The sequence below is a fragment of the Sturnira hondurensis genome, unplaced genomic scaffold (genome assembly GCF_014824575.4).
Source record: "Sturnira hondurensis isolate 20B ecotype Veracruz unplaced genomic scaffold, ASM1482457v3 Scaffold0018805, whole genome shotgun sequence".
In the NCBI taxonomy this organism is placed as follows: Eukaryota; Metazoa; Chordata; class Mammalia; order Chiroptera; family Phyllostomidae; genus Sturnira; species Sturnira hondurensis.
In genome coordinates this window covers 381,834-404,407 of record NW_028091436.1, presented here as the reverse complement: position 1 = coordinate 404,407, position 22,574 = coordinate 381,834, and the positions used below count along the sequence as shown (strand labels likewise).

Below are 22,574 nucleotides of genomic sequence, written 5' to 3'. Positions count from 1 at the left end.
ACTCAGAGTTGGCTCTCAATGACTAAAAATATAAAACACAGCCAAAAGGCCGAGGCAGAGTTTGCACAAACGCGTGGTCTCGGAGAAAATGCGACGCCATGTCTTCAGCCGGGACGGAGCCCCAGCATCCCGCTGTGTAACCCCGGGGTCTGCCGAGCACGACACGTGAGAGGCACTGGATTGCCTGGAGCCCACCAGCTCTCTGCAGTAAGGCTAGCTTTGTCTCCCACAGAGCTGACGATTCGGGAGCCAAACTCCACGCAAAAATTAGGTGTCTCTAGTTATCTTTTGTAACAAGGGGACTGTCCACAGGCATTTCCTTCAGAGCCCTGAAGACCGTAATTCCGCATTTCCATCCCAGAAGGTCCCCCTCGAACACTTTCTGGGTGACCACCCCCAGCGCACCGCAGCAAAAAGGGGGAACCGTATTTCTACGTGGCTCCCTAAGCGCGTTGACTCCCAGGGAAGGCCACTGTAAAAGAACGTGCCGTGGATTCCACTGGGGGTCTGTTCAATAAAGCTATCTTCTTTTTCCGGCGATGACAAATCACCATGGTCTTAGAAGTGTTTGCTCTGGGTGCTTTATCAGGGAGCGTTATCCTTATTTGAGGCATAATAACACCTGCCCACTCTGTAACTCAGCATTAACATGGCTACAAAACCAGACAGACAGATACTCACAGTAAAGCTTTCTCTGCCCAAGATCAACTTTGCCAGAAGTTAGACCAACCCGGGCACCTGGGAGGCGGAAGCTATGAAAACGTCCTGCGTCCCACCCAGAAATCCGCATCCTTCATTTCTGAGCTAAAGAGTAACTGTGTCATTGCCTGACTCACAGGCAGCTGGACTCCCTGGGGACAGACCTTGGACTCTGTCACCTGCTCTGTTCCCTTCCCACTTACCTAATTAGCGCTCCTTCCTTCCACTTTTTAAAAATGTGTCTGCTTCGAAATCGTAGTATTTTTTTTTTCAGATGACTACGTTCCATTATGTTCTTTCTCTCTCTGGTCTCTTCTCACATTTCACACACCAGGCAACTACTTCGAGATCTGAAAAACTGGGTGAGGTTCCAAAATATTTCTCAACAAAACTGCAGTCGCTGATGCAAAAGATGAGGGCTCCCTGGAGCACAGGGACTCCAACAAACTAGCTGGGAATGTGCTGGAAAATCTACGTAAGTTGCTACAGTCGCAGAGGAGGTTTCGAAGAGGCGTAAGCATTCAGGCGACTGACAAAACCAACATGCTTTGCGGTCATCTAGATCAGTCTACTTGTCATGGTGCATTGCCTTTTTTTTTTTTTAAATCAGTGAGTTGCTTTTTTTTTTTTTTTAGTATTCAGGAAGTGAAAGCATTTAAGAAAACATTCAAAATTCCGAGAATACATGTCAGTGAAATATTTAATGTCTGTCATTCATAAAAGTTACATCATTTACATAGGGTTCATTTGTATATAATAAAAATTTCATCATAATGAAAACTTTTCTGGAAAGTTATATGTTAATGTGTTTAACATATGCTTTGGATATACAGCTAAGTAGGAATCGTTAAAAAATTCTTCAAATATTCCCTTTACAATTAAAAAAGACCTCATTCCTAAATATGTGTTTCTCTTTCAACTTGTTCCTTTGTTTGCAATATCATATGTAGTTTGAACTGTGCAAAGACTGGACCTTTGCGTAGCTCAGAACATATCTGTATACATCAATAAATTTGCTCATTGCATAGTGAACTCACAAACTTACGGAGGGTTTATAAATTTACTCTAACAATCTAAAACATCGCTGAACTTTTACATGATAGTTTATTCTAAGGTTTATTTTTGTTGCAATTTAGGGGGTTTTTGTTCTTTTTAATTTCTAATACATGCCAATCGATACAATAAGAAGTCACGAAAAGTTAAAACCAAGGTAAGTCCTTTTGTCCTGGACTACCAGAGTTGAACCTCACAACATTGTTTGACTTTTCTCCTAAGTACAGATCAGAAATGCATTGTGCTGTCTCTTCAGACAGCGCTCAACATTCATTTCAACAGTGTGTATTTAACATAAAGTTAACTATGTTTGCATCAAATAAAATGTTTATTCATGAAAGCTATTTATCATACAAGAAACAGCAGAGAGAATCCGTCATACAGAGATGCACACTGGGGCGACAGGTGGAAAGTGCATGCAGAGATTTCTGTGGAAAAAGGGAAGGAATAAACAATAATACTAAAATTACTGGGCTCCGACCCCTGTTCTCTCAAGTGAGTGGTGGCTTTTCTCTGAATTTACAGCTGGAGATCGCCATGAACAGGTAGGACTAATACACATTGGCAAGCAGGCGAAATGCAGGTTGGGGAATATACAACCAGTCAGCTTGACAAATGTGCGGAATTATTTGTCAATAATCATTTGCTTCAGGTACGGGGTGTGTATGTGGCTGACGGGTTGCTCTGTTTATACACAGTTCACCTCATTTGGTTTTAAACCACATCAGTTTAAGCCTCCATTTCTGTTAGAAACCATAAAGAACAGAATTGTTGTTAACATTCAGTAAATGCCATTTAAGTCTTTCCTCTCGCTTGCTTTTTTGTTTGTGTTTTTTTTTTTTTTTTTTGGCTCAATGGATTTTAGCGTGTGTGATTCTGATAACCTAATATTGTCTTTGTCTTCACTGCTGTGGATTTCCGATCAAACTTTCCCCTTCTTTTAATACTTTAGGGGATTTTCAAACGCCGGGATGTTTGGCTGTAATGCCCCAAGATTTGTTCTCCCTGAAAAAAATCATAGTGACAACGGATTAACTACAGAGCAACTTGGCTTTTAGGGGTCTGCAACTTCTATTTAGATTTACAAATATTCACTGGTGCTCAAGAGACCTGACATTAAAGCTTAATCATATTTAAGGTTTCTCGTCATGCAATTACTTTATCTGTTCGTTATCTCTCTCTCTCTCTTTTTTTTAAATTCTAAAAATTGGGCTGAGTCAAATCCATGGGGCATTACTTTTATTCTAAGAAAATATATTTCAAGGCAATTCTAAGTTGAACTACATGGCATATGCAATTGGTGTGTACATTTAAAAGGAATCAGAAGTTTGGAAATCTCAAAACTCTTTGTATGTTTGAATATTTTTAAAAAATTTTGTATTACTCTTTTAATAGCTTTTGGAATACAGATACTGAAAAACACTAGTCCAGTTAGACCTTCAATAAAATTGCTGGGAAATAAAACTCCTTAGATTCAAAATGGTTTATTCACACAAATTTAATAGGATAAATCACAATTGTTTGGTCCATAAATATTTAGGGGAAATAGTTTCTATACAATGCATTTATCAATAAACAAAGAAACATGGACAATTTTGCTAGATCACTTACTGTACTAGAAACACGAAGCTCAATATATAAGATTATTGAATTTATCAACTATATTTGAAAGAGTGCACACCGCTGTCTATGACATGTCTGCCCCTCTAACAAGATACACCATAAAAAGGGTCTCAGAAATCAGAGGTAAAACAGTACAAAACTAGTGAGGTGTCAAAGGGCTTAAAACAGTTAATTCAACAGACAACACGTATATCCTGATTTTTCACAAACTTACTTCCAAGTTATATCATAAGGCACATAGGAGAACTGAGTTATAATTAGTCTACTTAATAAAGTAGATCTATAGTACCATAGATTGTTCTGTCAAAGAACAAAATTTATAAGCATCGACATTTTACCTGTAAAAGTGTATGCATGAGATCTCAGCCTTAACCAAGGTCGTTTGGTCTGGTTAGTGGTAAATGCCCAAAGTGGGATAGAAATACGAAAAGTCAAGATTTAAGCTCCATAGAAGATGATAACCACACTTGCTGAGGTCGCCACGGCAGTCACACCTTTCTCCTGTTACAGTGTTAACTTACCTTCCATCATACTTTTTTTCTTAAAAAATAAGCTACTTTCTGTGCTAATTTTCTAAAGACCCTGAGCAAAAGTTACAATAATGCACTTTAATGTGGGCAGTGAACCGTCAACATGTAACCACACATCTACACAGCCAGAGGACACCTTTAAAATCTATTAAATAGCCACTTCGACCACCAGAGGAGATTTTAGGGGTCCGAAAAGTGGAGAAAATGTGCAAAGTTATTCTCAACAATCCACTAAAGCAAGACATATATCTTGACTGCTTTTTTTTTATTTCTTTATTATTATTTTGTTTTTAGGAAATCCACAATCTAATTGTAATTTAACTACAACGGAAGCATAGAGATGAACATTCCCCACTGCCCAGACCATTAAGATTTTCACTTAAATTAAAAGAAAAAAAAAATGCTACTGTAAACTAGGAAATATATTCAGATCAGCTTCCATGAGGCTTCTGAGTTTATCTACATTACGACTAACGACGTCAAACCCCTCATGTCAGGAAAGTTCTATTTTTTCCTGACAACTAGACCAACCTGGGCCAAAGGAAAACAAAAGCAAACCAGACACAAAGACTTCTCAGTGGCGGTGTTAGTCCACCAGGTTTCTTTGTTACCGTGATTCATGTAGCATGCCACAGACAACACCGTGCTACAGCTGAAGCCAACCCACAGAGCTATTCGTGAAGTGAATTATGTTACGCTGATTTTTTGACTTCTTTAAAAAGTTCTATTTTGCTTATTTCCACTTTCCCTGGGGGGAAAAATTAATTTAGAAAGAATGGCTTTACCATGACCTTCTGTAGCTTTTGAAAGTTAAACGAGAATAGCATTCCAAACTCTATCTAGAATGTCATGGACACCTGGGGAGTTTCGGTCCGTTCGAGTGTGGAAAAGCAACTCACTAAGGCGAGTTTTGGATGAGAAGGGAAAGGTCCCTTCCTGGAATAGATCTCCACCCTAATAAATGTAATTAATCCTTCATATTCGAGCTGCTACAGTTAGTGCTTTTCTTTAATCATATTTCTTTCTCATTTGGAAGAAAAAGGAGCAACCAAAACATGTTTTTTCCGTTTCAGATCTTTTTAAATGGAAAGTTTTCAAAATTCCAGAAGTATACATACAGTTGCAAAATTTCATAAAGAGCTGTAATTGACTGGCACTATTAGCGTAATCTTTATTAGCCTAATCTTTCAAGTGGGATTATGATTATTCAAAGACCACTCTCTCTTTTTTTTTTCCCCTTCGAGATTCCGGAAATAAGTAACATACAATTGTAAGAGGCACTTAGAATGATTCAAAAACTCCCCTTACCGGCTGAAAGATCTGATTTGTTTTTTTAAACCCAAATACACTTTGTAGACCAAAAAAAATAAATAAATACACTTTGTAAAGGAGACAATACTGTAAACTCATTCGCCAAGTGGCTGCGGATGCTACACACCAAGCTGTCGTTTTTTTTATTTCCCAAATACCTTGTGGATTGGGGGTGGGGGGTGGGGCGAGGGGGGGCGGGGGGAGGGGAGGGGAGGTCTCGTAAATAATCAAATAATAATTAGAATAAGAATAAAAAGAAGAGGGGGCGTTCTCAGGAAACCAATGTTAGAAAAGGTTCGTTAAGGTGGTCTGTGAGGGGCTCCCGGATTCGCGGCTGTCCGTGTTAGAGGTCACGGCTGTCGCTACAGGGACAGTGGGGTTGGTCAGGTCTGTTAAAGTGGTCGCTGTGCCGGGCGGAGTGAGCGCGCCGCTGTCCGCGGGGGGCGGCGCTGGAAGCGACGGGCCATCGGCTTTATCAACACCCCCATTCTCCTGCCGCAAAAGGTTCCTTCTGAATTTGGCTCGTGCGTTTTGGAACCAAACCTGTAAACCAATCCCAATGGACGTCTTTACCGGTGTTTAGTTTTAGACTTTGTTTTTCTCTGCCTCTCTTTCCTTTCCTTCCTTCCTTTCTTTTTTTTTTTTTTTTCTTCTCTTTTTCTTTTTTTGGTAGGGGAAGGATACAGGTTTCTCTTTTAAATATAATTGTTTCTTTTTCTTGGGAGAGAAGGGCCTTTCTCTCTCTCTCTCTCTCTTTTTCCTTCCTTCTTTTTTCTTTATTTCTTTTTTTTAAGGACAGACTCATTTAACTAACTCTACAGGTGACCTGCACACGGCCCGCCGCCCCCCCCTCCCGCCCCCAGCATTAACAAGAGCCACTGAGGACAAATGACACAGAAGTGGAGACACCATGGAGATGAAGGGGCAGGAGATAGGACCTGATCCATGAACCACTGTTTCTGGAGGAATGAGGAGGAGGGGGGTCCCCAAGTTTCTCAAAGTCTGATTCGCTCCCGGGAAGTGAACATCACTGAAACGATCGGGTTTCAGGCTGTTCCTGAGTCTGACCCACAATTGGCACTCCTGGCACAGGACATATTTCCCGGCCACCAGACCCCCAAAGGCCTGCTGTGGGCCTCTGAGACGTGGAGGAGGACCACAGTGGGCCATCGCAGCCCCGGCGTCTCAGTAGTTGGACAGTCTTACCCCACTGCCATCACGACAGCAACCAGACTGCTCGTCCAACCCCCGGGACTGGGTTTTTCAGTGTGGTTCATTCAAAAGGGAAAATGCCAATTGCTCCCTGAGGCCCTCACCCTACTGTGGCTTTGGGGGAGTTGGAAGACAGGGACGGCCTGAACTGGGGGTGAGGCTGCGAAGGCAGGCCAGCAGGTCCCCCACGAGTCTGTGCACGGAGCCCAAGAGGAAAGGAGCCTCCAAGGCCACAGCTTGTGCGGATGTCACCCTCGCGTCTGCAGACAGTGACCTGCGCTGACTTCGGAGGGCCCCTCTCTCCACCTTGGGGAGCACGTGGCTGCATTTTAAAGACCCTGGCGCGCTCTCTCTGGCCCCTTCCCCCAGCCCCTGCGCAATCCCAATACACCCTCTGGGACAGTCAGCTCGTGGTGAGCAGCCGTCCAGGAAATGCCTGCGTGGCTCCGCAGGGGAGAGAACCAGTTTCACAGGCGACGGGGAGGGGGATGTGTGCACAGCCAACGATGGAGCCTTCTTACCTGCAAGACCCTTTTGGTGAGGCCGGTCTTCTGAGCGAGCTGCTTGAGGTCCTTGGCGTCCGGGTTGTGGTTGATGGCAAAGTAGGACTTCATGGTCCGGAGTTGGTGGTGCTTGAAGGAGGTGCGCATGCGCTTGGTCTTCTGGGAGGGCGGGTAGGGCTGCTGGTCTCGGTCCAGGTGGTCGGCCTCGTTCTCGTTACAACCTGCGGTGGGCCCGGGAAACAAGCAAGGGCTCAGTGGAAACCCATGCCCCGGTGGGAAGAGGATGCTGTGGTCGTGAACGACTGGTCCACCCGATTGGGAGGGGCAGCCAGGCCACGGGAGGAGGTCACCTGCCCAAGTCAGCCAAGCTCACCTGTTAAGATGGCAGGACCAAAGTTTATGCCCGAGAGAAACATTAGGTAAACCTCCTCTTTTGCTTGGTGGTTGCTGGGAAAACTTAGGATGAATAAACGCAGCAGTGAGAGAAATCTCCAAGAATGAGAAAGAAAAGCCCTTTTCCAACGCATTTTTGTGCATCCGCCCTCCACACACACAGGTTTTAGAGACTCCACACTAGGTCGTTGTTGGTGACATGACACCCACTCTCAGAAGGCCGTCTTTCTGTCACCGGGGCTGTGCAAACAGCCCCCTTCAGCCCCCTTCAACCGGAGGGTTTCTGAGAAACCAGGCAGCTAAGGTCGGTTCCAATTTCCAGCCTTTTCTGTTATTCCCACAACCTTCCCCGTCAGGAAAAAGTTAGAAAGTGCCTGGAGGTGGGGGAGGGAAAGTTACACAATGAAAATGTGTGGATTTCTTATGCAATCAGAAGAATTTTATTTTCAAGGGCTTTGGGCTCTAACTAGTTCACGGAGAGGCCTATGCCAGGCAGAAACCCATTTTTTCTTGGAGTTGCTTTAATAAATCTTTCCGGGAGAGACGGGGCCCCCACTCGCCTTCACCCAGTTCTTGCCTGAAGCACCCTCACAGCACACAGATGACAGACACCACGCGCTCCTTTCCAGGCTCACCTCTGGGCCCCGTTGTTCTGGGTGCTGTGAGTGGGACTTGAGCTGTGCCCCTGGCTGGCCTGGCACTGAGTGGGTGGCATCTTCCCTCCCCTGGCAAAGGCCCCCTCAGCCCAGAGGGCAGAGCAGCCCACCCTTTGAAACCAGCCGGAAAGTCATTATCCCGGGGATACAAAGCTGTGCACTTAAAAGGTCATTTCCAGTACCTACTGGCTCCACATGGTAAATACGATTACCAAATGAAAACATCTGGCTAAATATTTACTGAGTCAGCCAACTTCGCAACATACAGGACATGGCAATTTCTGTTTCTGTCATCTTTATTTCAGGCATTTATCTGATGTATATTCAGATCCGATCAGCCTGGATGCTGGTACATTAAATAATAGAATATTTCAAATCAACCCCATCATGTCCTTGGGGGGTGGAGTGGGGGGAGAGGAAAGAAACCTTAGTGCCGACGTGAGTACGGTGTCTCTTAGTATGAGCTCTTACACTTTGTTTATAAAATACTAGCTGCCTGCTATGCTCTGGCTAGAATTACTTTCTAAAAATTATTTGCAGGAACTCCGTATACATACAGATACATCAGGAGGTCAGCTATTGTACATCGCAAAATGTATTTAACAAGACATTCTTGCTCGCGTAATGGGACTGGGCATGAACTAATGTCGCCTTTGATTGTATTTCCGTAAGACACAGGAGTAGGAGGGCGCCCGTGGCAACAGATAAGGCAAGTTCAATGACGTCTGAAAGGTGAGTTCACCTTTGGGCCACGTCAAGCACAGGGAGAGAAGCCGGAGAAGCCAGCAATCAAGATTTTGCATCTCTGGTCATCAGTAAAATCATCAGTGATCATTGATGCAAAAATCAAGTCAACCCGAGATAAAATCTAAGTCAGGATATATACCTCCAAATAGGGGGTGTATAGTCTTGCTGGTTTTAAGCCCCACCAGCAAGAATAGCATACGCCTGTAGAAAAGCCAAAGAAGGCGCTTTGAATTTTAGCCTATTTCTACCCAGTGGGGACAATGTCAAGTTCAAATATCCAACAGAATTGCACGTTCATATCCTCCCATGGACGAAACTGCATCTTATGACCTGCCATAAAAATCACACTTATCTCCAGGTAATGGAGTTGTATTTCACAGCCAGGTTATAAAGGCACCCACAACAAAACAGGCCGAGGGGGCACATGTTAGTCACCGCAGGCTGCCCCCAAGATCTCATTCCCACCGTACCTAACACATAATGCTTCCTAGACAGTGCATTAAATTGAATATTACACCTGGGATAGGAGAGACTTAACTTGTGTTTGATAATGACCTTTGCCATCCTCGGCCCCAAAGTCGTATTTCTTAGAAAGGAGTTTGATGTCTAACCTGACTGCAACCTCGTTAGCCTTTAAAACGGGGTTGGTGAGCGGTGATTATAGAAAGGTTTGATAAAATTGTTTCTCCGAGCGTGCATTCTATTTCCATGATTGATGACTTTTTCATCAGCAGAGCATCTTGGTCCATTCAACACAGTAACGGGTCTTGTTTTCACCCAGAACACAACCGGGTGTGTGAGGAGACGGTTAGCACTTTATCGGGCAGATAGGGCCCTGTGTGTGATTTTTCTGGGGCCGTGTTATCACTTACAGTGCTCAGCTTCATAGAGCAATCCATTTCGCCCACAGAGTGACTCGGTGCAATGCCCTAAATGATGTGCATGTAAGTACAAACACATTATGTAAACCTGCCCGAGATTGCGCGCCCCCTGGGCCTACTTCTAAAGCTATAGGGTTTCCCGCCCTGATTTATGAGATGCGATGATAACTCTCTTCAAACTGGCTTAAACAGGGGTCCTACATACACAGCGGGCGTGACCACGTTAACGAGAACTTGTAGCTATTTCATTTTGCAGCCACTAATGAAATGGTCGCCTGTGCTCCAGTGAGCTTCTGTTCCCAGGCGGCAAACCTTCTGAGAAGTAACGGATCCCTGAGAGGCCACCAGGGGTCAGTGCGAGGCTAATTTAACAGCTACCGGGAGCTTCTGAAATTTGCAAGTGAGAAGAGAAACTAAGGAAGGAAGATTTTGAGAACCGGCACAAAGGGTGTCTGTGGGTTCATGCTACAGTACCCGAAATAAGAGATGCCTGTCCTAGGCTACAGCTTCTCACCCCGGGTTTTATTTCAACCCAGCATTCCAAATACACTGTCCACGTCTCTCTCTAAAATACCTGCCTATTTGCAGAGATAAAACTAAATTAGGAATATCCGCATTAAAAGGCATCTGCCTTATGTCAAGCACCAGCTGGTCTCTGCCAATGTTCACATCTTCTCTGGAAGGCTCCGAATCACAAACATATTTCATGGACATGGGTGTTTTTTTTTTTTTTTGCAGATATGTCAGTGTGTCAAATTGTATTTGCTAACAACCTTACTCTTTCCAAGACTGGTTTGCGCTGAAGCAGAGATGACCACAGAAGACCCAAGGGAAGCTGAAGAAAATGAACGCACACTGAGGGTGCATTTTCTTTCCTACCTCCCAGCGTCTTTCATTCGCCAAAGCATTTCTTCTGTTAGTTTTGTAACAAACTGGCATTAGATGCATCAACATTTTTTTGATGCTGGGTGCATTTTCTAGCTGACACCTTTAACCCCCTTCCTCTAGATTATTTTCACCTGATGGTAAAGAAATATATCGTATTTACTGGTATGTCTGGGGAGGGCCAGAAAAGACGGTGCGGTCATTAAGAGGCATCCGGACCAGTCACGGAGAAGCTCCCCGGCGTCAGGGAGGCCTCACCAACTTTTCCTCCTTCGAGAGCGAGGAAGCGTCAGCCTTCCTGAGAACCTAGTAGCAGCACTCACTGGCAAACAAAAGACCGAAAACGGAAGGGAATTTCCATCCTTTTAAAGAAAAAACAAATTTGCACCCGCTGGTTCTGGGAGCAGTAAAGGAGCAAACTTCTACTGCCCTCAGAGCTCCTTGGATGGGTCTTTCTAGCATAGAGGCAGGTCCAAAGCAGAGTCAAATGGAGCTGATTAGATGAAATAAACAGGCGAAAAAAGCCAGGCCAGCATCGGACGAGAAACTGTCCTTCACCTTTGTGGACTTTTCAGAAGCTCAGGGATGTCCTGCTTCCAGAAGACTGCCAGTGATGTGCATTTCTCTCTCTCTCTCTCTCTCTCTCTCTTTCTAATTAGGGCACTAGGGCCTTGGTGAGTGGCTCCAGATTCCGATGTCATCTTATATTAATAAAGAATAATTACTGCCCTGCCTGGTCTTGCCCCGAGGACCACGCATCAAAGGAGACCACGCTGCGTGCTGGGCAAAGTGGCCCCGAACCAAAGCCCTCGCCTGAGCACAGCGGGAAGAGCGGGAGGCCGTGACCCTCCTCCGGGGGTTGGCAAAACCCAGGGGCACGGCTGCCCCGATACAAAACCGCCCGGGGTGGGAGCCTTGGCGAGCCGTTGGCCCTTTTCCCTCGGCCCAGTGACCCTGGCGTGAGACCCGAGAGACAACAGCAGCCGTGCTGGGCTCCCCGTCTGTGCTCTCCCAGGGGCGAAGCGCGCTGGCCGAATGGATTCACCGCCTTCAGTTAATTCAGCCGAGAACCCAGGAGGGAGGTGGGCAGAGGGCTGTAGGGGATCCCGCGCACCCGGCAGGTCCAACCCTGAACATGCTGGGTTCCTGGACCCCACTCGCTCACTCTGGCTATATGACTGTGGGTAAACCGCTTCTCTGGTTTGCGAGGCACACGGTTGAACCTCTCCAAAGATCAGGCTCCTGGGGGCAGGAAGGGAACACTAGCCAGATCTGAGTGTGCGCTGGATGCCTGAGCTTCTGGCTGGTGTCCAGGAGCTCCTGGGACCAGAGTGGGGTGCCACCATGAGTCTCTGAGGCCCCTTCCAGCAGAGCGATCGATGCCCCTAGCCTGAGTCCCCTACCCGCTGGGGTTCCCAGATGGGCCGGACCACGGCCAGCCCTTCGGCGCCCCCAAAGTTGACCCAGGGCTTCTGGAGCCCCCTTTGCCCGTGGGTGGGGCTTCCTTGGAGAGCTGCCACCCTTCAGAGTTAGACTGCCCTTCTCAGGCCTGTCACCGCCCTCACCCCGGCGGGGGTGGGGGGCGCCGGAGGGTGTGGGCTGGCCACCAACAGTAGGAAACAGGTAACAGAAGAGATGGATGCTGATGGCTGTGCCCTGAACAGCAAGGGAGAGGGGCGCTCGGTGCCCTGTGGCCATGTTGGGTTTTTTAAGAAAGGGGGGCATTGGCGGAGGACAGAGGGCAGTCCCGACACCCCCTGCGACCCCCGGGGGCCTGACCCGGGGCCTCTCTCCACCTCCCTGAGGCCTGGATTTCTGGCTGGTTCACGGCACCAGGCGGGAGCTGGCATGCCCGCTGGGGACAAAGGGGCAGGCTCGCTCAGCAGCGGACCCCGATCCCCACCCCCCAGCAGCTTTTCGCCAAGACGGGGTTTGGTGTTTTAACCTTCTGGCCAGCTGTCTTCCTTGGTGCGCCTGAGCACAGCCTCCTCCCTCTAGGCAGACCCGGGTTGGGCTCTGAAGATTTCGCCCTTTATTCCAGCATCGAGGAGAACCTTCCCTGGGGTCCGAGCCGTGGCTTCCGCACAGGAATCGCCCCCGGGCTGCTTTGCTCTCAGTGGGAGCCAGAAACTAAGGCTCGTTAACTAATGGGCAGCCAGGGCTGGACTCTGCGTGTCCAGGAAGTCACTGCAGCCCCGTGGCTGGTCATTAATGTGTTTTTCGCCACAACCTGAACAAAGGTTTCTCTCCCTCCCTCCCTCTTCCTTCCCTTCGAGGTAAAGGGACAGCAGCGACAAGGGCCTGTTATGCAAAGCACCGCCTGCAACTAGGTCCCCGACTGAAGAAGCTCTGCGGGCTCCCCTAGCCTCAGCGTCTGGGGATGCGGGGCGGCGGGAAGGACCCACCTGAGTTGTAACTGACGATGTCCACCCCCAGCGCCGGGCTCTTCCGCTTCCGGGGCCGCCCCTTCTGCACCGTGCCCGTGCCATTGAAGTAAGGCAAGGCCAGGCCGCCGCCCTTGGCCGCCAGCTCCGTGTAGCTCAGCGGCGCTGGGTACTCCCCTTGCAGGAGGGTCTCGAAGTGGGCGCGGCAGTACACCAGGCTGTCCTTCATGCCGAAGTGGTCGCCCGTGGTCAGGGTCTTGTTGCAGGTGGAGCAGGTGAAGCAGCCCAGGTGGTAGACGGAGTCGCGGGCGCGCATGACCATCTCGGAGGCGGAGATGCCGAGGTGGCAGCGGGCACATCTCTGCACAGAGAACCTTCTGGAAGGAAACAGTCGGGTCAGGGCGCTGGTTGAGGCAAAGGCAGGGCCACCTCCCATGCGTGACAGCGGGGGCTTGGTCAGCAGTGGCCCCGGCCTAAGGCCAGAGGTCTCCGGAGGAGAGGACAGAGCCCTTTGGACCATTAATTTTATTTGCTAGCCGACCTGTTCTGGTAAACAGGACAAAGGACCCTCACATTAAAATGAGAAGAATCAGTCAATGGACCCTCACTTCCCTTCTCTGTAAGATGCGGATCGAGGGAGAAAAACTGCACTAGCTAACTCAAAATGTTATGGAAAGAAGATTAAATTGGAAGGAAGGCAACACCGGCTCATCCAGCCCCCAGCACTCCGTGGTGGTACTACATGTGGGTGGGGGAGTGTGCACGCAGCGCCAGGCAGCCCCGGACAACGACCGTGTTGCCGAGCAAAGCCGAGGCCTCGATAACCGCCTCTCCCGCTCCCGCTGCGCGGGGCTGGGTCACCTGCTCGCGGTCCACCTTCCCGACCCTGCCCAGCAGCGTGGCGGGGAAGGGCGGTTCGACAGCCTGCGCGGCAGTCTGGGGGGCTGGCGGGCCGGTTCGCGCCCGCGGGAAAGGGAACTGGGGACCGAGCGGCCTGGCCCTCGGCAGGACCATCATTGCTTTTCACGGTCCTTGGCGTGATCTCCCGCCTCCCTCGCGAAAACGCTGCGCCCAGTGGCTGCTGCCGGGCCGCGCGTTCAGGAGGTCTAAGGCACGGAGCTCGCCCAGTTCGCAGCAAACGGAAAAATTCCGCTTTCTCTCGGAGACCGGCCACGCGTTCGGTTCGTTTCTCTTCCTTCCGAGAGCTGCGGGCGACCACCGGAGCGCGCGGGGTTCCCTGTGACCCCGGGTCCCACTACCCACCCATCTTCGCCACCTGCGTTGGGGCTGCAGCTTGAAGGGGTGTGAGCGGAGGTCCCTGGTCTCGGGAGGGATGACCGTACCCCGAAGGGGCGAAAGGCAGGGAACGGAAAGAGATGAGGGCCTCCCGGGTTCGCGCAGGTGGCCCGGCCGGGTGTTTGAGGACTTAGGGCCCGGCGGGGGCTGCGATACCTGTAGTAATCCTCCTTGCAGTAAATGCTGCCGTCCTTGGCGAAGCAGGTGAGCTCCGACTCGAGGGCCAGTTTGCATTCACAGCACTTCAGGCACCTCAGGTGCCACTGTTTGTCCACCGCCAGCAGGTAGTACCTGTCGGAGATCTTGCCCCCGCAGCCCGCGCACAGGGCGGGCTTCTCCGGGCTCAGCGGGGGCATGCCCTGCAAGGCAAGCACGGAGCAAGCTGAGGAGGGTGCCGGCCCGGGGCGAGGAGTCCCAGGCATCGCCAGCCCCGGGGGCTGCCACGCCCAGCCAGGGGAAAGGTCCCCCGCGCCAAGGACGCCGTAGGGGAAACGTTTGCTAATTTTTCTTTGCGGCTCACTCCCTTTCCTGTTGTTGGCCGGAACCGCTGGCATCCTCCGGGGACTAGTCACCTGAGGACATGCCAGCCATGTGGACCCTCCTTTTTAAAGGCCAAGGAGCACATGGATTATAGTTGGGTGGATGTCTCCTAAGTCAAATAATCACAAGATTTTTTTTTTAAGTGTGGCTTTCAACACGCACAAAATAAAATTACAGACACTGTTATTGAGGAGTGGAAAGGAGGTTTGAAGGAGCCTTGATTGTTACTAAACAAACAGCATTACAATCCTGTCTCTCTAAATTCCTATAAGCATGGAAAAGAGATTTTTCATAGCTGAGTTCATAGTCTGGCCCACATCGTTCAGATGGGGATGTATCTGGCAGAACTCGTTTCCCGAATTTCCTGGGATCTTGGTCTTCTTCCTAGACAGGGGGTGAAGGGCCCATGGCCGGGCCCTCCAGCACAGCACCCCTGAAACGCACATAACCAGGAGACCTTTGTCCTGAAACCCTGTTCCGTGTCCAAATCCAGCTTCCTGCCTGCGCCCCCCTCTGAGGATGGGGAAACCTCCCCTAGACGAGCCCAGCCCGAGGAAATTCAGAATGCCGCTTTCGGTTTTGAAGCAGGAGGGCCATGAAAGGCGGCAGAAAAATCTAACCTCTGGACATTTCGTTCAAGACCCACAGCAATGGCCTGGACTTCCCCCATGACGCTGCAGCAGGCCTGGAAAAGTAAAGTTTCGGCCTCGACCCAGACCAGGGGCGCACACTGAGTTCCTGTTTTAAATGTAGAAACATCCACCCACTCGCATCCTTGGGGGACCCCAAATACCACCGAGCAGCCCTGGGCCATGCACCAGCTTAGTCGGGGCTACAGTCCCCAGTGCGATGCCTCAGGACCTGCACCCTGTAGCCGGCCTGCAGTCACTTCCTGACTTCCGCAGTTTTCCCCCTCCGGTTCTTAGGTGGGAAGGGGCAGCCGGTAGATTATTAATGGGTTTTCTCCATGAGTGACATGCCTCTTATTATTGTGAATGGTAGTAATGGTGATACTGGATCCCACTCTCTAAGGTTAGCACGCTCTCGGACTCGGGCTAAGGGCCTCGTTCCAACGGCTTTTTATTAGGCTTCCTTGCCCAAGACAGGCGGCCCGCCAGGGACCCGAGAGCAATCCTTACTCGTGAAAGGGGCCCAGCCTAGCTGCCAGCGACCCCGAAAATCGCTGGGCTTGGGGGTGCTGATCTCCGAATGTCTGGAGAAGTGGAGGTGGCCCCGTCATTTCCAGTCCACTCCAAAGATCTGGTCATCAAACCCGAGACCAGGGACGACACCTGGCTCCCGCGTGGCCCGGGCGCCTGGGCCGCGCGTTGTCCGCCCACAGCCCGCGCCCAGCTCGCGCTTCAGGCCGAGATCCTCTCCCCGGAGGCGCCGGGGAGCCACGGGGCCCGGAGACCCGAATCTGAGGTCTGGAGCTCCCTCATCCCCTGCTCTCCCGCGAAGAGCTGCGGCGACGGTGTCGAGCGCAGGGTCTCAGCAGTGGAGACGTTTCGAGGGCGAGAGAGAGGCCGGTGCTGAGCCCCGCAGACCGGCTGACATGAGAAAACCCACCCGCCAGCCTGGCGTGGTCTCCCCACGATCCGCCATCCTCCTTGGGCCGCCGGGAGCACGGGCTGCACAGCGCGCACGGCTCCGGCCTCGCGCGGGGCCCTCCTTACCGCGTCGCGGCCGTTGAGCTGCGCGCCTTTGGCCAGACGGGCCTCGGTCTTGGATCTGCGCTCCATCTCCTCCATGATGCCTTGGATGTGGCCTCCGGAGATCCCGTGGAAGAGCATGGCTGGGGGGCGGAAGGGACACACGTTGTCTTCTGCTCGGCACCCCACTATTTCCATATACACGCACCCGGGTCTCTCAGCTCATCCGAGGGAAGGCGCGGCCGAGACCGCGGAGGCTGCGCAGCGCGGGAGCGCAGAGACGCTCGGGGACCCAGGGCAGGAGGGAGAGAGGGAAGGAGAGAGAGAGGCAGACAGAGTGGAAAACAGTCTGGTTGGAGAAGAAAAACGAATGGAGGACAGAAACAAGAAAAGCCCCGGCGGCTCCCCGAAGGAGATGCGCAGAAAACAAACAAACACGGGAGGAGGGAGGGACAGGAGGCGAATCTTACGGCTCCGAGAGATCGAGTTACTAATGAGAAACAACTGCGGCGAGGGAGGAAAACAAAGTCTGGTGTGGAGAGAAAACAGTTTGGAACACAAAGAGAGAGAAAGAGAAGTGCTATTTTCGGCGGTCCCCGGCTGCTCGCGAGTTCCCAGTGCCTCTGGGTTGGGTTGGGGACTGCTCCTGCCCGGGCTGTGTCCAATTTGTTAAGAGACTAAAGCCAGCCCATTTTTGATAATTTAGTAGGAGGAGTTCTCTTCCCGGAGCTGCCGCGGAGTTTTATTCAGACAACAAAGACCTGTCATACTCCTCTCAACCCCCTGGTGATGGGCAAGCGGGGACAAACATTGCCGAGTGGGGGCGGGGGGAGGCCGCGGGAGGGGGCACTTGCTTCCCCCGGTGCGCGCGCGGGCGCGCGCGCACACACCCACCCTTCCAAGACTTTCCAGCGATCTCATTCTCCAGGAGCCCTCATCGTCCCCGCCCGGCGCAGGAGGCAGAGAGCCGGCCTGCGAGGTCCAAGTTCAGGAGCCGACCCCCCCTCAAAGCAAACGATGTGAGCTCCGAACTTTGGATTTCCTCGTGCGGACTTCCCGGTCCTCAGCTTACGGGACCCCAAAGAAGTAACTATTGGAGAGCTGTTTCTGCACTCCCCGGCGCTTCTTCCTCCGCTCACTATTTAAGAAGAAAGTCGCCTCACCTCCCTGCGAGGACCCGGCGTCACCAGCGGCCGGAGCCGCGCCCCCTCCTCCGAAGTGAGAATCGGGCTGGGGCTAGGAGAGCCTGCGTGTCTAGAGTTTACTCTGGGCAAAATGATTTTCTGGAAAAATGAGTGTGGAAATGGGTGTGGATTTGTGGTCACATGCATGCGACTGGCCCAAGCGTGATGTCTTACTCTCTTACCCAGCTCGGGTCTGAGGGACAGTGGCTGGTGAGTGTAGTGTCCTCTCTGAAACCTGTCAACGTGGGCATCGACCCAGGATTCCCGGAGCTCGGGGCACGCCCCACTGCCCTGGCAGGAGAGGGGACTTGAGAAATGGGACATGGCGGCATTTAGGAGGATGTGAGGGGGGGATCATCACTGTGGGGAGCAGGAGGGGAGAGCTGACCCACGCCATGTCAGACCTGCGCTCCGCCAGGGGCCGGATTGTTCGGCCTCCCTCCGGCCCTGGCAGTGGCCGCCCCTCCTCGGCCCTGTTGAAAAATGTCCACAGTCCTCGGAGACTGTCGATTCATTCAAACCACCAGGAGTCCCCTAGCGGCCCGACCCCGGAGCAGCGGCAGGGACCAGCCCAGCTGTAGCCAGAGAGGAGGGAGCCAGGCTGCTCCGTGCCCCCTTCTTCCCCTTTGCCTGCTGCTGTACCACCAGTCCCCACAGCCATCCTGGGGACAGAGGGCTGTGTCCTTGCGCAGCCGGGGTACCTCAGGGAGTCCCCTGGTGGCAGACTTGCTTCCCTCTGTGGGAACGACGAGGAACTTGGGCCAAATCTAGAAAGATGGGGTGGCGGGGGGCGGGGGTGGCGGAGAGGGAGAGGAGGGAGGGAGGAAGGAAGGAAGGAAGGAAGGGAGGGAGGGAACCCTGGGTATGGCAGCCGGAGTTCTTGTCCCAAAGCACGGGCTTTCTGAAGCTGCTGGGGTCACCCCTTCCACAAAGTCCGAGACCCCGAGAGCGTCCCCTTGCTCTTTTCTCGGGGTCAGAAATAATGTTATTTGCAGGCTGGACACCGTGGCAGTCGTGACGGTGCCAGAATGCAGCTCATAAAACACAATGTCACACAAAAGTGAAGCTAATCAAGGGAACTAAGCTGGAGACCTGCCCCCCCCTCCCCTCGGCAGCCCGAGCAGACAGCAGGGCAGCTATTTACTGTAAGTAATGTAATTAGCCCCTTTGGGTGGAAATCAATGAGCTTTGCAAACCGGCACACACAGGCGGAGGGACCCAAGGAGGGGCCGGGTGGCCCCCTTTCGGAGACAGCAGGTCCTGTCGCAAAGGGGCCATCGCCTCCCACAAGTCATCGGCTACAAGGACTCAGACCCTGTGGAGGGGGAGGAGGAGGGGGAGGGGAGTGGTTCCTGAGAAGCACAGCAGTCCCTTAACTCGAGGGGGCTCCAAGGAGAAAGTGAATATGGGACCTCCATCCAGGCACTTGCTTTCTCTAGTTTCTGGGCTGAACTCTTGCTCCTTGCCTCTCCTCCTCCACCCCACACCCCCACCCCGCCCAAACGGAGGGGGGTGGTTTGGAATTTGGATCAGTTGTTGTTGGATTTTCGAGTCTGCTCGGCAAAAGGAACAAAGACTCCAAGAACGCCAGTCTCTTCTTGCAAGAGATGAGTTTGGAAATCTCCACAAAGTGAAAGTTGAACAAACAAATGCAGGAAAAAGCCAGGACTTTGTGAGGAGTGTCCAGGGCCCCCGAAGATACACGTCCTGTGAGGCCTCCATGCATTCACTCATCCGTCCGTCCATCCATCCATCCCTCAGTTCCACACCTATTTGCATTGGTCCCGAAGGTCCGGAGCAGGGCAGGGCCCCTTCTGCAACCGGTTTCCGGCTTGCATCCCAGCTACGCCTGCTTCTTCTTACAAAAGCGGGGTAATAAGTTCCTGCACCCGTGGGATTTGCTACTTCCCATAAAGAAGCCGACTGCCAGGATGCCTCCTTCTCAGCCAATGCAGGAAGTTTGCAGAAAGCTGGGGGCGGCGGGGTGGGGGGGGGGCTTCGGGACTTTGGGAGGTCCTTGTTAGCTGTGTGGAAATTGCAGCCCAGCCTCCTCCTACAGCTCCTTAAAGGGGAAGGGGGAGAGGATGCCTTGAGACTTGGGTGTGTAACCTGGGGTGTCCTACCCTTTTTGTCTCCGAGCCCCAGAAAATTCCCCAGGAGGGCCCCACTGCACCACACCTCACTCTCAAAGGACTGGAAGCACTTTATGGAGAGCATCTTTGTGGCTTTGACTTCTTTCACCCTCCCCGGAATGACTCCCAGTGCTCCCTAAAAGTTGTCTGCCCTGCCTGCAGCCCGGAAGATACAGTCTCCTCTGCGGACCCAAAGCTCCATTCAGAGCAACGGGGCCCACCCTGGGCTGGGCTGCACCCCTGCCCTGCTGGCTACACCCACCCACGCTGGGCTCTGCCAGCCATGCATCTGGCCACAGGGGGAGGCTGCACTCTCCCAGGGCCCAGGGAGGGGCTGGACTAGGGACTAAGAGTTCAAGGTCCTGAATTCTCTCTCTACCAGGAGAAGGGCAGCGACCTTGACCCCAGCTGGGACCCAGACCCCCAGAGGGAAGCAGGGGGGGGGGGGTGCAAAGCTTTACCCAGGGGCCGCAGACCTGCGTCTCTGGGGGGCTTGAGCAGCTCCAGGTCTCCTTAAATTTGAGCTTTGGAGGCCAAGATCCCGTGGCCTCCCCCCTCCCGGGGTTTGCCTTTAAAGGGCAGAGGTCACCTTCCTCCTGACCCCATTAAGCTGGTTGAGGAGGAGCCCCTTGGTCTAGAAGGTGTAGCGACTGAGGTTTTGCCGGCATCGGGCACTGCCGTGAGCGCCCCAGGGGCCCAAGGGGTCAGTGTCATTCTGGGGCTTGGGACCCCGCACGGAGCGCGGTGCCACCCAGCTGTAGGCGCTCGGCCGCGTTGGGTGGGCTGGGAGCCGATGCCCGGGAGGCGTCGGGCCCTTCTCCAGTCGGTGGACTGAGGCACCTCTCTGTGCCCACCTTCCCCACCAGCGAGGGTGGCAGGTCCAGACTGGCGCTGCCACACGGCGCGCCTCTGACAGGACCGACGAGGGACTCTTTCACGCCGGATAGGAGCGGGCTGGGGCTCCGCTGCTTGGAGGGGGCGCGGGCCGCGGGCTCCGTGCGCTCCTGTCCCCGCACGCTCTCCACGCCCGCAAAGCTCCCCTCTGGTCGCCTGCTCCCTTCACGCCCCTTCCCTCCGGGGCCCCGGGTTCTTCGGCCAGAGCTCGGCCTCCAAGTGCAGAACAGCGCGCCTCGGACATCTGCAGCCCCTTTACCTGCCATTTCCGCGCCGCCCCGGGAACCACGGGGCACATCCCACACGGCGTCCGGTGAAACAGCTGCGCGGGGGTTGAAGTGAACAAAAGCGATATGGGCGAAGCCCATTTCCAGTGAGGACGCCGTCCTCCCCGCGCCCTCGCACCTTTTCCGAAGGGCCCGAGCGCAGCCTTCACGCCGCCGACAACTCTCGGCTCCGGGCACCGAGACCTCCGCCCCCACCTCCGTCCCGCGGATGGTCAGAAATTCGGAAGAAAGGCAGAAGCTGGGAGACTCCGGCCGAGACTGTATTTTAGAGCCTACGCAGCGTGGGATCATTTCGAAGACAAATAAGCACCCAAAGAAGATGCGCACGCACACGCGGGTGCACCGATACACAATCACACACACGATGTGCACAGCCGCCGAAGGAAAAGGACAGGAAACGAGAAGGACCCTGGCGCGCCACTCACCTGCCTCCAGAGCAGTGCCGTTCAGCATCCTGGGAGCGAAGGGGCTGATCACGCCCGGACGGGGGCTGCGCTACGGAGAGGAGCCGCGCGTCAGCCCAGCGGTGCGGGGGTGGGGGGGGGCCTACGCCTCCTCCCGCCCAGAGCGTCCGCCGAGCCGCTACCCGGTGCGACCTCAGGTGCCCGCGGTCCCGGGTCCCGGGACGCTCGGGGCTTTCGGCCTTCCGTGCCCGCCTAGGGCAGGACACGGCTCCTGCCAGGCCTCCGCCCCTACCATCGCCGTCTTACCTGGAGGTCGTCACGTTCCGCCTGGTACCTCGGTGAGGGAGGTCGGGAGGCGGCGGCCGGAGGCGCTGGCCGGTCCCCAGGTCTCCCAAGGGTTCCTCTGTTAATCCGAATAAATAAACCACATGAGCCCTTGAATGGGAATCTTTCTCTCCTTCTCTCTCATCCCTCACCTCTGACCGGCAGCTCTCTCTACCTGTCTTTTATTTTCTGTTTATGCTTCCAGCTCGAGAAGCGGAGGAGGTGAGGTGGGAAGAGGGACCCCCGGGCGGGCGCCCGGGGAAGCTCTCCGGAGTCTGAGTCCCGCCCTTCCGGGGGGTGAGGTCTCTCAGTAATCCCGGGAGGTGTTAATGGAGGCCTCGCCGTTACAGAACCTCATAAAGCCCCGGCATCTTGAGGTTTGGACGCTGCAGGGGGCTGAAGTCCGGCGGCGCGCCCTGGGCTCCGGTCGCCAGCCAGCCGCGGCCCTCCCCCGAGCTCCCACCTAACAGATGCCGCCGGCAGCCGAGCCTGCCTAGAAGGCGAGGGGCGGTAGCTGGTTCGGGGAGTTGGGCCAAGCCATTGATTGATCACCGCACATTCCAGCCCCCCAGCCCCCGCCCCCCAGGCCCTTCATCACTCAGCGCTCCGGGCGGGGCGCGGAAACCCAGCTCTTTAGGGTGCGTTTTGCGCTCAGCGGGGCGTTGTCGGGGGTCTGCGCGCTGGCCAAAGGCAAGAAGGTGGAGATGGCTATTAACTTTCCCTGGGGCAGGGGGCGGTGGACCGACTCAAACCCCGGGAGACGCGCCTGGGGGAGAGGGTGGCGCGCAGAAGGACTTACAGACCCTGGACGGGCGGAGTCCGTCCTGTTACCTGGTCTCGGGTGCCCCGGGGTCTGCGTCGCCCCAGCAGTCCCAGGCGCAGTCAGGCCACGGGGAAGTGGTCGGAGAACCCGGGCTCTGGCCGATGATTTACCCACTCCCCAACCCAGCGCGCCCTCCCAGCGGGAGACGGGGGCGCAGGATC

At 53.2% G+C, this 22,574-nt stretch overlaps 1 protein-coding gene across 3 annotated transcripts; it reads right to left on the bottom strand.

The window, feature by feature from the left end:
- Nucleotides 1–1,860: 1,860 nt before the first annotated feature.
- Nucleotides 1,861–21,829, bottom strand: LHX9 (LIM homeobox 9). Of its 3 annotated transcripts, XM_037070544.1 has the most exons (7): nt 21,573–21,829; nt 21,288–21,357; nt 16,390–16,508; nt 14,330–14,532; nt 12,899–13,254; nt 6,950–7,152; nt 5,493–5,759 (listed from the first exon to the last, which is right to left on the bottom strand). In XM_037070544.1, the coding sequence occupies exons 2-7, from the start codon at nt 21,313–21,315 to the stop codon at nt 5,502–5,504; spliced, it is 1,167 nt and encodes a 388-aa protein (XP_036926439.1). In that variant the 5' UTR covers nt 21,316–21,357; nt 21,573–21,829; the 3' UTR covers nt 5,493–5,501. The 3 variants fall into 3 exon arrangements, with proteins under 3 accessions (XP_036926440.1, XP_036926439.1, XP_036926438.1); XM_037070545.1 differs by lacking the exons at nt 5,493–5,759; nt 21,288–21,357; nt 21,573–21,829 and adding an exon at nt 1,861–2,757 and having other exon boundaries at nt 16,390–16,990; XM_037070543.1 differs by lacking the exons at nt 21,288–21,357; nt 21,573–21,829 and having other exon boundaries at nt 16,390–16,990.
- Between the last annotated feature and the right edge of the window lie 745 nt (nt 21,830–22,574).

What these genes read in the sequence shown, in the direction of transcription:
- LHX9 (XM_037070543.1), bottom strand. Translation starts at nt 16,563, where the DNA reads ATGGAAATAGTGGGGTGCCGAGCAGAAGACAACGTGTGTCCCTTCCGC. An exon ending in AGCTCAACGGCCGCGACGCG is followed by an intron (nt 14,533 to 16,389) that starts GTAAGGAGGGCC and finishes CTTGCCTTGCAG; the next exon opens with GGCATGCCCCCGCTGAGCCC. An exon ending in CATCGTCAGTTACAACTCAG is followed by an intron (nt 7,153 to 12,898) that starts GTGGGTCCTTCC and finishes GGCCCACCGCAG; the next exon opens with GTTGTAACGAGAACGAGGCC.